Source organism: Elephas maximus, chromosome 4, assembly GCF_024166365.1.
Source record: "Elephas maximus indicus isolate mEleMax1 chromosome 4, mEleMax1 primary haplotype, whole genome shotgun sequence".
NCBI lineage: Eukaryota > Metazoa > Chordata > Mammalia > Proboscidea > Elephantidae > Elephas > Elephas maximus.
Genome location: NC_064822.1, coordinates 139,184,865 through 139,200,698, shown reverse-complemented (window position 1 = coordinate 139,200,698; position 15,834 = coordinate 139,184,865). Strand labels below are relative to the sequence as shown.

The window sequence follows — 15,834 nt, the reverse complement described above, 5'->3', positions numbered from 1 at the left end:
ACACTGACTGGGAATCAAATCTGGGTCTCCTGCATGAAGGGCAAGAAATCTACCACTGAACCACCGCTGCCCCTTCATTTCTCAACACCAAACAAAAAAACAAACCAATTCCGACACATAGCAACCCTGTAGGGCAGAGTAGAACTGCCCCACAGGGTGTCCAAGGCTGTATATCTTTACAGAAGCAGACTGCTACATCTTTCTCCTGTAGAACAGCTGGTGGGTTCGAACTGCTGACCTTTCAGTTAGCAGCTGATCACTTAACCACTGCTCTACCAGGGTTTCTCCACATTTCCTGTAATCCAAGCCAAATGCAAAGTTAGACTACTGACTTCACTCTTGGAACAATAAGCATTAACCTACAAACTGCATATGCTGGTCAACTCACACAGAGTGGGTCCAGGAGGCAGGAGAGATACTGAGAGCTTCTCACTTGGGAGTTTCTGCAATTATTAAATTGTAGTTCTTTAGAAGTTTGTATTTTGCTCCAAAGCTTTTTGCAGGAAGTTTGGAACTGAAGATTAAAAGTGACACTTCTTTTGAAACTCTGGTTGTTTCTACATTAGCAGAATAAAACATGCAGATAATGTAGAAATTATATCAATTACTATCACAAAACTAATATGTGTAAAATTACATCTGAATATAATGTGGAAGTAATACCTTTTTTGTAATTTATTTAAAAGGTTACAAATGTCATAATTTAACTAAACTGGAATAAGAGGGTATTATCGTCTACTTATTGCAGAGCTAATATCTGAGCAATCAGGAACTAGATCCTACCACACCAGCTACTTTGTATGTAGCTGGGCTGCCTAGGAAAAAAGCAATTAAAGTAATTTTAAATTACCCTTAACAATTTTGGTGCTAGTGGTATAAATGTGTGCCACTTATCCCAAGATTATAAAATACATAGCTTTCTGTCTCTCTTGTCACACATTATTCACTTCGGATTGGATGAAACCACTTAGAATTTAAGTATAAATAATTCCACCCAGCAAGTACTTACTGAGTATCGACTGTGCACCAATTATTATGCTAAATGCTATGAGAGATTTAAAAACATGTATGACACTGTCCCTGCCTACATGAAATATACAACTTTGCCGTTTCCTTTGCTTTCTCATATTCTTTTCACCTGTCAAGCCTGTCTTCTCCTTGGCTTCTTCTCCACAGAAAAATACTCAACCTTCAAGACCTGGCTCAAATGTCTATTCCTCCATGAAGTTTTCCCTGATTACCCAAAGAATGACTCATCTGAGCTACTGCAATTCAGTATTGTACTTGGTGATGTTGATGTTATGGCACTGCCCTCGTCTACGTATTTGAGCCTGGAGACCTTATCCATCTTTGATTACCCGGCTCAGTGCCTTCCTCATATTAGTTGATGATATTCTATCGAAGGTGGAAAATTAGCACACATTTGAAAATTATAGAGCAATTAAGAGCTAGACCAGGGTAGTACACTCTGTCGGAATTCAGCGAGAATACAAGTTGAGTTCTGATGGGCTTTGGGTTTTGGAGGGATGGAGAGCCTTTTAATTGAAGGAACGACATAAGTAAGAACAAGTTTGGTTTGTTGCGGAGACCAGCCACCCTGATTAAAGTGGAACAGATAGGATAGAAAATACTGACATATCAGATTTGGTTTGTTAGGACCACATTTGGAAAGCCTTAAAACCTAAGCCAAGAAATTTGGACTAGATGTAATAGGCAGAAGAGAACAAAGACTTAGGTGATGGTACCACTGAAGAAAATAAGATCGCTGGGGAGGTGAGCTGGTGTTATAAGGCTGAGGAGTTCATGTACTTGCACGACCAGTGGGACAGCAACTGGGAGAACTCTGTGCACTGTCGAGGCAAGAGGACTTGGAGCCAGGCCGGTGTATCTCAAAGTGGACCACCTGCATCATAATGTCTGGAATGCTTGGTTCCAGATCCCATCGTAGGGCAACTGAACCAGAGTCTCTTAGGGAAAAGAAGACAGAAATCTGAATTTTTAACAAGTTTCTGATATTCTTATGCACACTAAAGTTTAACCTCTTAATTTGTTTATATAAAAAAAAATTAAATAGAAATTCTAAGGTGTGTGCCCCAACTCTAAACCACCATGGAGTTACCATTTCCAGTGCGCATTCCTTTTTGCAGGGCCCAGGTTTCCATCCGGTATCATTTTCTTCTGCATGTTGAGCTTTCGTTAACATTTCCGCTAGCGTAGGTCTGCCAACAATGAATTCTTTCAGTTTTGTATATCTGAAAGCATCTTTATTTTGACTTTATTTTTGAAAGATATTTTCACTGGACAAAGGATTCTAGATCGGCAGAGTGTTTTTTTTTTGGTTTTCATTTTTCAGTACTTTAAAGGAGTTGTTCCACTGTCTTCTAACTTGCATTTTTTCCTATAGGAAATCTACTGTAATCCTATTCTGTTTTTTGCTTTTTTATTCTCTGGTTGCTTTTAAGATTTTCTTGTTATGGCTGGTTTTAAGCATTTTGATTGTGATGGCATTGATGTAGCTCATGTTTCTTGTACTTGGGTTTGCTGAGCTTCTTGGATCTGTGGGTTTAACTTTTTTCATCAAATGTGGTTAATTTTTGGCCATTACTTTTTTTTTTTTTTTTTTCTGTTTTCTCCTCTCTCCTGTACTCAGGAGCTCCAATGACATGTATATTTGGCTGCTTTAAGTTGTCCCACATTTCACTAATGCTTTGTTCATTTCTTTTGGTCTTTTTTCTCTCCAGTTCATTTTGGATAGTTGCTATTGCTATATCTTCAAGTTCACTATTCCTCTGCGCTTGATACTTACTATTATTAGTATTTAGTATTACTGTCTGCCATTAGCAGTTTTCATCTCAGACGTTGTAGCTTTTATCTGTACAAGTTCAATTTGGGCCTTTATGTTTTCCATGTCTCTACATTATATGTTCATTCATTCCTCTAGTTTCTTGAACATATGGAATACAATTATAACAACTCATTTAATGTTCTTGTCTACTAATTCTGTCATTTCTGGGTCAGTTTCAATTGATTTTTATCCTCATTGTGGGTTGTATTTTTCTTCTTTGTGTACCTAGTAATTTTTAATTGTCTCTTAGATGTTGAGAGTTATACATCATTAGCGCCTGGATATTTCTGTATCCCTAAAGATGTTGTTGAGCTTTGTTCTAGGAAGCAGTGAAGTTACTTGGAAACATTGATCCTTTCGGGTTTTGCTTTTAAGCTTTGGGAGGCAGGCCCTAGTGGCATTTAGTGTAGGGCGCATCTTCCCCACTACTGAGGCAACACCCTTTTTAGTACTGTAACGAATGCCCCCTCAATTACGAGGTTTATCCACTCTGGCTGTTGGGAACAGGCACTGTTCCTAGCCTTGTATGAGCTGAGAAGACTGTTTCCTCTAATCCCTCTGAGTGAGTCTTCACCTGGTCTGTTAGTTTCCTCACATATGTCAGTACTCCACTGAGTACTCAAGGGGACCCTATGCAGATCTACAGCATGCTCTTTGCACGGCTCTCTCCTCTCCAGTACTCTCCTGTCAACTCTAGCTCTATCTCCTCAACTTAGGGAGACCTCTGGGCTTTGCCTAGGTCCACACACACATCCCAACCTGGAAACATTCTCCAGGCAGTAAGCTGGGACAATCATAGAGCTCACCTCACTTGATTCCTGTCTCAGGCATCACTGTCCTTCATTGCTTGATGTCCAGTGTCTTGAGAGCTGTTGCTTTATGTATTTTGTCAACTTTTCTGTTTGTTTCAGGAAGGAGGGTAAATATGATCCCTTTTACTATCTAGACCCATTTTTTTTTAAATCTGTAATTTCTGGTTTTCTATAAGTAACATTTATTAGGCTTTTGCTATAAGAAAAAGAAAATTAAAGGTGATTGCCTTTTTAATTTTTAAATTTAAAAATTATGCTTTTTACATTAATGTGAAAGTTACGTTAACATGAAAGTATGTGTTTTAGAAAATGTACGTGTAAGTGGGCCTTTCAGTTTATTAAATCAGCCTTAAATTTAAAATGTGCATGCTTTGAGCTTATTTTTTTTAATAGCACAAATGGACCGGGCAGCAGTACCAGTCTGGGCACCAGGGTCAGCTGCCTGACTCTATAGGTGGGGTCCTGTTTTGACTTCACAGACTCCCTTAAGCATAAAATATGCCTCCAAGGCCCAATCTTCTGTTATCCTCACTCTTCTCCAGTACTTCAACCATGAGATTTCTGCTGACCTTATTTCTTTGGTAACTTAGTAACTGAGCCTCCTCTGTATGAGAGAGAAATAATAAAATGTAATAAAAGATATAGAGATTCTTAACATTCTTTGCCCTAGAGCTGTGGCATAAGAGGCTGATCACCACGAATCTTGAAAGTGAATCTCAAAATACACATGTAGGGTCAGCATGGTTGGATTTTCCTTTGATCCTCTGTGCCCAAACAGAGCATCTAAAATGTCAGGTCCATTCTAATTTGGGTTGAAGAACATCTTGCTCTACTTTTGTTGTAGTGCAGATAATTTTAGAATATGTATCTATATGGAATCAATCTCACTCTATGGTCATTCACTAACTTTAAAAAAAAAAAAAAAAGAGTGCATCTAAAGAAATTGGGGTTTGAGACAAGGCTCATAAAATTCCTTAGTTTTTGATTTATGGAGTGGCTCCCTAACGATTACAAGCTCAAAGCCATATCTTAAAAAGGCTAATATTATACTGAATTATAGCTATATAATAACACTACCAATTCTCTCATTTATGTAGGTGAAGAACTAGTGGATGTTTCTGCATCTGTCTTACCAGACTTGAAAAGAGAAACATATGGCCACATTCAAGTTTGTGCAAAACAGAGGCTGGCTCGACATAGCTCCTTTAACACAGTTCAGGCTTCTGACAGGATCAAGAGGAAAGTGAACTCAGAACCCAGCAGCCCTTACAGAGAAGGACAAGGTATCTGCCCTTGCTGAACCCATAGGATCTATCCGTCACAATGTAACTGTAGTCTACCCACGTGCTGGCATTTTAAAATGAGCTGACTTTCTAGGTCCTATCTGTTGTTTCCAGGAGTCCACTTTTCACTTATCGGAAGTGAAACAATTATTGGGGGCAGAAGAAATGCCGAGTTTACAGTGTAGGAACATGGCCCCGTGCCCAAAATTGATCCTGGTCAGCCTTGCGGATCAGTAGGTCCACCATGGTTGACCAGAAATTCATCCAACTTACAAAGCAACATTTCTTTTCTTTTTCTTCCTTTATTTTTCTTTTATGTGTACGTGTGCTTACTAATTCTTGATGAGACTGAATTCACCATGAACAGTGAGTAGCTTCTTAAAATTTCTGTCTTGGAATCAAAAGCAGAACAGGATTTGAGATAGGCTTATAATCCCTGAGCTGTGAATAATGAATTCTGCTGTATATAATTGGTGTATATAAGTCTCTTGCTATTTGTTCAACCTCCATTTTCCCTTTCAGGATCAGGTGGCTACTCCTTAGAAATTGGAAGTCTGGCAGCTGTCTACAAACAGCAAATAGAAGAAAATTCACAGTAAGTAGTCTGTAAATCTCAGAGTGTATTGTTTCCTGTTTCCAGTGTTAACTTTGACTAAATGGAATTGCCTTTCAGCAAAACAGGAAGTTTAGTAGTCTTGATAATGCATCAGTCATTTGTTTATTAAGATTTTTGTAAGTTTTCCCTGTGTGCCAACAAGATGCATAAGTAGCCTCAGAGTCACAAAAAGTGAAAAATCTGTGTCCTAAGGCATGACAGCTTATAGGGAAAGAAAACAAAAAGATAAATACATGGGAAAAAGGCACTTCACTAGTAACATGGCACTGAGAAATGACGCAAGATAGCCCCGTGAATCACTTTGTCGTTATCGTGTCTGACTTTGCTTACTAAACACCAGGCACTGTTCCAAGGGTTTTATGTGTATTAACTCATCTAGTTATAACAACAATCCTTTGAGTTTGGCACTATTATCGTCATTTTACAGAGAGGAAGCTAAAAGGCAGGAGGTTAAATAATTTAGCGAAAGTCAATGATAGAGCTGGATTCAAATCAAGGCCGTCTGACTAAGAACATAGGCTTTGCCCTCACATGGACTTGGGCTGGAGGCCCAGATTCACCACTTTATAACTGGATGGTCTTAGGCAAGTTGCCTAAGTCCTGTTCTTTGGTTTTCCTCACTAGTAAATGGGGAAGAAATGAGAGTAACTATAATTGTAATACCTGTACCCATTGCCATCAAGTCAATTCCAACTCATAGCAACCCTACAGGACAGAATAGAACTGCTCACAGGGTTTCCAAGGCTGTAGTCTTCACGGAAGCAGATCGCTACATTTTTCTCCTACAGAGTGGCTGGTATATTCGAACCACTGGCCTTTCCCATAGCAGCCAAGCTCTTAACCATCACACCACCAGTATAAAATTAAGAATATTACACTAATAACAGAGAAATAGATGCCATGGAGTTGGCTCCAACTCATGGCAACCTTCTGTATGACAGAACAAAACTTTTCCCAGTCCTACGTCATCCTCACAGTCCCCAACATCTTCAAGTCCATCATTATAGCTGTTGTGCCAGTTCATCTCACCAAGGGTCTACCTTGCTGGCCCTCTTATTTGACCATATATGATATCCTCCTCCTGCAACTGACCCGTCCCAATAACATGTCCAAAGCAAGTGAGTCGGACAGCGTTTTGTGGTGATCCATAACGTTTTCAGCAGCAGATTCGTAGACCTTTCTTCCTAGTCTGTCTTAGTCTAAAATCTCCCCTGAAGCCTGTCCACCATGGCTGACCCTGCTGGTACTTGTACCAGTGGCGTAGCTTCCAACATCATAGCAACACACAGCCACCACAGTACCACAAACTGACAGATGAGTGGTGGCCACTAATAATAACAGTGTCTAAATGCCCAATGAGGAGTTAGTGCTCCACAGTTTATAACTAGCCAGTATTAGCTCTAAGCTGAGATCCCCCAAAAGCTCTTCCCACCCAGCCGTAAAAATCCATCCAGGTTATACCTGGCCGTGTGCATCTGGGATTAGCTAATATGGACTTCGGAGAGTTCCTTTTAAGACTAGCCTGAGCAGTATTATCTCACTCCTGATTTGCTATGGTTCTCTTTAGAAAAGCAAAGATTCAGGACTGGTAGAATGTGATAACTTGGTGGTACTCATTATTTTTCTTCATATTACAGGAGCAAAGCCTTTGCCAGTAAGAGAGTGGTGCCTTCATCAAGCAGCTTGGACCCTAATCTTCCCTTCCCTGTCCTTCCCGTTGACTCAGAATATTCTGCTAGTCCTTTAGCCCAACAAGTATTTTCTGTTCCTCAGACAGACGGGCAGGCATTCTCCACACAGAATGGTCTGAATGGACAAGTAGGTATCTCACTCACTCCTGCAACCTCTGACATGGAGACCTTGAAACCAGCTGTGCTTGCCGGTCAGCCCTTGGTGTACGTGCCCTCCACTTCACTATTCATGCTGTATGGGAGCCTTCAGGAGGGCCCACCCCCAGGGTCAGGCTCAGAGAGGGAGAGCAGGAGCACAGAAGTCCCAGCAGCAGCAGCAGAGCTGTCATCTGTTCCTTCAGCTCAGAAGCGTGTCAGTGAGGAGGGGGAGCCTCAGGAGGAGGAAGAGCCGGCCACTAAAAGACAGAGTATGGAATACGAAGACGGCCCCCTATCCCTTGTCATGCCCAAGGTAAGGGAGTGCAGGTGGACGTGTCTCGTGACCTCCTATTAACCCAGAAGCATCTTCCCAATAAAGCCACACAGATATAATAAGCTACCAAGTCTGCAATATGGGAATATCCACATGTCGCTTGTATACTTAAGCACTGGACTGGTTTTCCAAAAAAACCTTGCCGAAATAGTACTGTGAGTAAATGATTTTTATAAAAGTTACACTTTGTATAAAGTGCTGAAAAGTATAAGGAAGAAAGAAAACCCGTAGTCCAATCACACAGAAGCAATCACTGTTACCATGTTTGTGTATTTCTATACCTCTTTTTTTTTTTTTTTTTTTTAAATACATGCTGGGATCCCTGAAGTAATCATTTTAATCCAGGATGTAGCTGAGTTCCAGATTCAGGGATTTGGGTACTGTCCGGCTTTCACTGCCTTTGCTTGGTCAGTTCTCGTCACTGCTCAGTGGTCCTGTTTCCTTAGCTGCAAAATGAGCAGAACAAAAGCCTGAGCTGTCCAGTCTCCTGCTTAGTAGTCATTCAGAGGTTAATGAGATATGACCTGTAAAACTCTCAGAAAGCAGAAGCACTGTCAGTACAGCAGTCTGTAGTGGGTCAGCCAGGCGCACTTCATGGAAATCATTCCATTAATTAAGAACCTTTCTCGTCTACTCTTCTCGCTTGCCAGAGTGAATTTTTCTAATTTTGTATGTAGCCTGGGGTTGCAGAATAGAAGTGAAAGACAGACTGGTATATATACCTTAGACAACCAACCCAGGTTTGGGCCAGCCCTGCAGTTCTGTGTTGTTGTGTGCCATCAAGTCAATTCCAACTGGTAACGACCCAGTAAGGACAGAGTGCAACATCCCCATAGGGTTTCCTAGGCTGTAATCTTTACAGGAGCAGATCACCATGTCTTTTCTCCTGTGGCGCACTGGGTGGTTTCAAACTGCTGTCCTTTCAGTAAGCAGACAAGTGCTTTAACCGTTGTGCCACCAGTTCTGTAAGGCCCCTAAAAGACTGTGGCACCAACACCCTTTATGAATTATCAGTTCAAAATTTACTTCACAATCTTCCTACTTATATAAAATGTCTACAATAGGCAAATGTATATAGACCAAGGTCTATTAGTGCTTACCAGAGGTGAGAGGGGGAGAGAAAAGAGGAGTCATTGTTTGAGCAGCTCTGAGCTTCTGTTGAGGGTGATAGAAAAATTTGGAAACAGATAGAAATGATGGTTACACAACATGATGAACATAATTAATGCCACTGAATTGTACACATAAAAAATGTTGAAATATATTTTTTATATATTCACCACAATTTATAAAACTGTGTTTCACCATCTAAACACCATAGGCAGTGTTCCATTATTAAAATCCCCATCATTTTATACTTAGGAAACCAAGCCTACAGATTCCCATGTTTTGACATTCATTTTCAGACTAATAAATAACTATTAAAACCACTGATGCACACAAATCGGTGTGGCACACAGCTATGTTTTAACATTTTGTTTATGGTTTAGCTATTTTGGGAAAGCTGTCATTAAGATTGACTGCTGGAGTTTTTACTTGCCTTTCTGGCTGTGGTTTGGTTGTGCTTGTAGAAGCCCCCAGATCTGACAGACATCGCCTCTCCCAAGACTATCAGTAACACAGAATCCATGCCCCTCGAAGACATCCATGTGAATGGCCAACTGCTTGCTGCAAAGGAAGCTTCAGGAAAGGCTATGGCAAACTGCTTCATTTCTCCTGAATGGGGAAATCCTTCAAGAAATACAGAGATTTTAAAGCCTTCAAAAGAAAACGAAAGCACCAAAGAGCCCCCTTTGCTCCAGTATCTTTATGTGCAGTCTCCAGCTGGTAAGTGGTGTCATCTTGTCCCAGGATCCCTGGTGGTAGTTGGATCCTAAATTGGGTTTTTAAATTTTTATCTGTCACCTGACCCAAGTGTTTCATTGACGAGCGGATGCCGATGGCCTCTGAGTCATTTTTCTCTTAGTCCCTGTCTTAGTTACGTACTGCTGCCATAACAGAAACACCACAAGTGGGTGGCTTTAACAAAGAGAAATTTATTCTCTCACAATCTAGTAGTCTACAAATCCAGATTCAGGGCGTCAACTCTAGGGGAAGGCTTTCTCTCTCTGTTATGGAAGAAGGTCCTTGTCATCAATTTTCCCTTGGTCTAGGGGCTTCTCAGCCAAGGAACCCAGGATCCAAAGGACACACTCTGTTCCAAGTACTGCATTCTTGGTGGTATGAGGTCCCATGCCTCTCTTATATTCCTCAAAAGATTGGTTCAAGACAATCCAATCTTATAAATTGAATCCTGCCTCATTAACATGACTGCCACTAATCCCATCTCTTCAATATCATAGAGAGAGGATTTCTAACACATAGGAAAATCATATCAGATGACAAAATGGTAGACTAGACAGTCACACAATACTGGGAATCATGATGTAGCCAAATTGATAGACATATTTGGGGGGGACACAATACATAACAGTCCCCTTGTTTTCTCCATCTCTAAAATGAAAGTGAAGGTTGTTGCTCCTGTCACCAACATCAAGCATAATGGGAACATAATTGGACAGTTGATTTTTTTAATGAGTTAAACCTTGATGGTTTATATGGTGAAAAAGTATAACAGATTCAAAAGATGACTCTATTATTATAACTTAGCTGAATCTGACATTGGTTCATTATAACAACATGAACCTATCGGCCATTATCTACAAGGAGCATTCTGATCTCTTGAGAAGCAAGTCTGAGTATATCATTGTGGTCGAGTAAGAGCGCTTGAGGTTTAAAAACCACTTATCTGCGTGAACTACAGCCATCCTCTTTGGTAAAAATAGGGATAATAACAGCACCTGCCTTATTGAGTTCTTTGAAAATTAAACAGAATGATAAATTAAAGCACTTGAAATGTGCCTGGAACTTAGTAAGTACTCAGTAAATTTTAGCTGTTAGTATTTTGAATTAAAGCTAATACTGTAGACACCTAATTTGCAAAATATGCAAAGTATATGTGAATCTACTCTTGTAGACACCGAGTTACAGGATTGATTTTCCTCAATTCCTCATTAAGTACCTTTGCCAGACCAGGTTAGGTGTTTGTTGATATTCACTTGTCTAAAAAACATTCTTTATCATTTTAGTAAATATTTTTGCATGTTTACTCTAAGCACGATACTCAGTGTTGGTGATACACTGATGAACAAAAAACAGACTCCCCCCTGCCGAATGACAGTTCCAGCCCAGCACAGAAATTTCTAAATTTTTCTGTGCCATGTACCTGTAGGCAATCTGGTGACTCCCTTGGATTCCTCCTCAAAATGTTAAGAAATGCACAGAATTAAGCGCATAGGATTACTAAGGAAGTAAACTATGTTGAAATACAATTATAAAGTGATTTTTAAATTCTTTATAGTAATAAAATGATCTGGCAGCAGATCGAATACTATCATTTCAAAAGTGAGAGAATGAATTTAGTGTATTAAGAAATCTGCACTAGCTATAATGTAATATGAATATATCTGTACTTTTTACTAGCAACAAAGTAGTCGATATTTTTGTGATTTTTTTTATTTTGCCTGTGGTCATAATTGAGGGAAATGCAAAATTTCGGTTACAAGTTATTAAAAATAAAGATGCCATTTATCCCATCCATAGTCACTTTGCTCTTCAATCTTAGTCCAGGGGAACTCACGTTAAGAGCCCATCAATAGTACACTAGTGATCCAACTGAATGTGGAAATTAATATCACACACAAGCAAATTTTGCTGAAGATCATTCAAAAGCAGCTGCAGCAGTATATTGACAAGGAGCTGCCAGAAATTCAGGCTGGATTCAGAAGAGGACATGGAACCAGGGATATCATTGCTGATGGCAGGTGGATCCTGGCTGAAAGCAGAGAATACCAGAAGGATGTTTACCTGTGTTTTATTGCCTATGCAAAGGCATTCAACTGTGTGGATCATAACAAATTATGAATAACATTGCAAAGAATGGGGATTCCAGAACACTTAATTGTGCTCATGAGGAACCTGTACATAGATCAAGAAGCAGTCGTTGGGACAGAACAAGGGGATACTGCATGCTTTAAAGTCAGGAAAGGTGTGTGTCACGGTTGTATCCTTTCACCATACCTATTCAGTCTGTATGCTGAGGAAATAATCCAAAAAGCTGGACTATATGAAGAAGAACGGGGCATCAGGATTGGAGGAAGACTCATTAACAACCTATGTCATGCAGATGATACAACCTCACTTGCTGGAAGTGAAGTGGACTTGAAGCACCTACTAATGAAGATCAGAGACCACAGCCTTCAGTACGGATTGCACCTCAACATAAAGAAAACAAATCCTCACAGCTGGACCAATAAGCAACATCATGGTAAACGAAGAAAAGATTGAAGTTATCAAGGATCTCATTCTACTTGGATCCACGATCAACAGCCATGGAAGCAGCAGTCAAGAAATCAAAAGATGCATTGCATTGGGCAAATCTGCTGCAAAGGACCTCTTTAGAGTGTTGAAAAGCAAAGATGTCACCTTGAATACTAAGGTGCACCTGACCCAAGCCATGGTATTTTTAATTGCATCACATGTATGTGAAAGCTGGATAATGAACAAGGAAGATCAAAGAAGAATTGACACCTTTGAATTGTGGTGTTGGTGAAGAGTATTGACTATATCACAGACTGCCAAAAGAAGGAACAAATCGGTCTTGGAAGAAGTACAACCAGAATGCTTCTTAGAAGCAAGGATGGCAAGACTGCATCTTAAATACTTTGGACATGTTATCAGGAGGGATCAGTCCCTGGAGAAGGACATCATGCTTGGTAAAGTACAGGGTCAACGAGAAAGAGGAAGACCCTCAAGGAGATGGATTGACACAGTGGCTGAAACAATGGGCTCAAGCATAACAACAATTGTGAGGATGGCACAGGACTGGGCAGTGTGTCATTCTGTGGTACACAGGGTCACTATGAGTCAGAACCGGCTAGACAGCACCTAACAACATTTATTGCATTATTCAGAATAGGCAAAAGATGGAAACAACACAAGAGACCATCTACAGATGAATGGATACATAAAATGTGGTATAGCCATGTTGTTGTTGAGTGCCATTGAGTCAGTTCTGACTCATAGCAAACACTGCCTGATCTTCTTCCATCCTCACAATCGTTGCTGTGTGTGACCCCATTGTTGCTGCCACTGTGTTAGTCATCTCATTGAGGGTCTTCCTCTCTTTTGCTGACCCTCTACTTTACCAAGCATGATGTCCTTCTCCAGAGACTGATCCTTCCTGATAACATGTCCCAAATACATGAGACGAATCCTAGACAACTTCAGTCTTTTCTCCATTTATCATGACATTGCTTATTAGTCCAGTTGAGAGGATTTTTGTTTTATGTTGAGGTGTAATTCATACTGAAAGCTGTAGTCTCTGATCTTCATCAGTTTAGTGCCTCAAGCCATCTTCCCTTTCAGCAAGCAAGGTTGCCGTATCACAGGTTATTAATGAGTCTTCTTCCAGTACTGATGCCACGTTCTTCTTCATGTAGTCTGGCTTCTCGGATTATTTGCTCAGCATATAGGTTGAATAAGTATGGTGAAAGGATTTACACCTTTCCTGACTTTAAACCACACAGTATTCCCTCGTTCTGCCTCTTGGTCTATGTACAGGTTCTATGTGAGCATAATGAAGTGTACTGAAATTCCCATTCTTCACAATCTTATCCATAAATTGTTATGAATATCTTTACATAGTCAATAAAACACAGGTAAATACCTTTCTGGTATTCTCTGCTTTCAACCAAGATCCATCTGGCATCAGCAATGATATTCCGCCTTCCACATCCTCTTCTGAACCTGGTATCGATTTCCAGGAGTTCCCTATCGATGTACTCCTACAACGGTTTTTTAATTGTCTTCAGCAAGATTTTACTTGGGTGTGATATTAATGATGTTGTTTGATAATTTCCACATTCTATTGGATGATCTTTCTTTGTAACGGGCACAAATATGGATCTCTTCCAGTTGGTTGGCCAGGTAACTGTTTTCCAAATTTCTTGGCATAGAGGAGTGAGCAGTTCCAGCGCTGCATCCATTTGTTAAAACATCTCAGTTGGTATTCTGTCAATTTCTGGAGCCTTGTTTTTTGGCAGTGCCTTCAATGCAGCTTGGACTTCTTCCTTCAATACCTTTAGTTCATCATACGGTACCTCCTGAAATGGTTGAATATCAACCAATTACTTTTGGTATAATGACTGTATTCCTTCCATCTGCTTTTGATGCTTCCCGAGTCGATCAGTATTTTGCCCATGGAATCCTTCACAATTGCAACTCAAGACTTGAGTTTTTTGTTTTGTCAGTTCTTTAAGCTTGAGAAACGCCAAGTGTGTTCTTCCCTTTTGGTTTTCTAACTCTAAGTCTTTGCACATTTCATCATAATACTTTGTCTTCTTGTTCTGCCCTTTGAAATCTTACTTCAGCTATTTTACTTCATCATTTACCTTTAGCTACTTTATGTTCAATGGCAAGTTTCAGAGTCTCTTCCAACGTCCATTTTGGTCTTTTCTTTCTTTCCTGTCTGAATAACCTTCTGTTTTCTTCATGTATGATGTCCTTGATGTCCTCCCACAGTTTTTCTGGTCTTTGGTCATTAGTGTTCAATATGTCAAATCTATTCTTGAGATGGTCTCTAAATTCAGGCGGGATATACTCAGGGTCATACTCTGGCTCTCGTGGACTTGTTTTAATTTTCTTCAGCTTCACCTTGAAGTTCCATGTGAGCAATTGATGGTCTGTTCCTCAGTCAGCTCCTCGCCTTGTTCTGGCTGACGATATTGAGCTTCTCCGTCATCTCTTTCCACTGATGTAGTCTATTTTATTCCTGTGTATTCCATCCGTTGAGGTCCAGGTCTCTGTTTATGTTGTTGAAAAAGGTATTTGCGATGAATAAGTCGTTAGTCTTGCAAATCGTGTCATGGGATCTCAGGCATTGTTTCTATCACCAAAGCCATATTTTCCAACTACCGATCCTTCTTTGTTTCCAACTTTTGCTTTCTAATCATCCAGTAATTATCAATGCATCTTGATTGCATGTTTGTTCAGTCTCAGAATGCAGAAGTTGGTAAAAATCTTCCTTTTCCTCCTCTTTAGCCTTAGTGGTTGGAACGTCAATTTGAATAATAGTCGTATTAACTGGTCTTCCTTGTAGGTATAAGGATATTATCCTATCACTGATAGCATTGTACTTCAGGATAGATCTTGAAATGTTCTTTTTGATGATGAATGTGATGCCATTCCTCAATTTGTCGTCCCTAGCTTAGTAGACCATATGATTGTCTGATTCAAAATGGCCAATACTAGTCCATTTCAACTCAGTAGGGCCTAAGATTGATCCCTGGTGGTTAAGAGCTGTGGCTGCTAACCAGAAGATCAGCAGTTCAAATCCACCAGCTGCTCCTTGGAAACCCTATGGTGTAGTTTTACTCTGTCCTGAAGGGTTGCTATGAGTTGGAATTGACTTGACGGCAACAGGTAATACCTAAAATATTGATCTGTATTCGTTCCATTTCATTTTTGATGACTTCCAATTTTCCTAGGTTCATACTTTTTACATTCCATATATGGTATAGCCATACAATGGAATATTCAACCATAAAGAGAAATTAAATCCTAATACATTCTACAACATGGATGAACCTTGAAAACATGTTAAGTGAAATAAATCAGACACAAACCAAAAAAATACGGAAAGATAAATATTGTATGATCTCACTTGTATCCAGAATAGGCAAATGCAGAGAGAAAAGTTTATTAGTGATTACCAAGGGCAGGTGGGAGGGGGAAATGGGAAGGTATTGCTTAAGGGGTACTAAGTTTCTGTTAAAGGTGATGAAAGCATTTGGAAATAGATAGTAATGACGATTGTACAACATGGTGACCATAATTAATGTCACTGACTTGTACACATCAAAGTGATTGAAATGGCAAATGTTTCGTTATATGTATTTCACTACAATAGAAATTTAAAAAAATAGTAAAAAAAAGAAGAAACCCCCCCCCCCCCCCCGCAGGAGACACAGGCATCAATCAAATTATGACAGAGATTAATGTGGAATTGTCACCATG

The 15,834-nt window shown here is 39.9% G+C and overlaps 2 protein-coding genes across 4 annotated transcripts in view; one reads left to right on the top strand and one right to left on the bottom strand.

Annotated features, from left to right (window-relative positions):
- E2F7 (E2F transcription factor 7) overlaps positions 1-15,834 on the top strand; it is a 40,251-nt gene that overhangs the window by 22,103 nt on the left and 2,314 nt on the right. The window contains exons 8-11 of the mRNA XM_049883949.1: positions 4,755-4,940; positions 5,463-5,535; positions 7,194-7,698; positions 9,291-9,546. Coding sequence (XP_049739906.1) covers positions 4,755-4,940; positions 5,463-5,535; positions 7,194-7,698; positions 9,291-9,546 — 1,020 coding nt within the window. The remainder of the gene's footprint in view (positions 1-4,754; positions 4,941-5,462; positions 5,536-7,193; positions 7,699-9,290; positions 9,547-15,834) is intronic.
- ZDHHC17 (zinc finger DHHC-type palmitoyltransferase 17) overlaps positions 9,365-15,834 on the bottom strand; it is a 303,371-nt gene continuing 296,901 nt past the window's right edge. For 2 of the 3 annotated variants that reach the window (XR_007517286.1, XR_007517287.1), the window contains exon 21: positions 9,386-9,450. The gene's annotated coding sequence lies outside the window, so the exon portion shown is untranslated. Of the gene's footprint in view, positions 9,451-15,834 lie in introns of all 3 variants that reach the window. The other variant, XR_007517284.1, reaches the window with a different exon arrangement.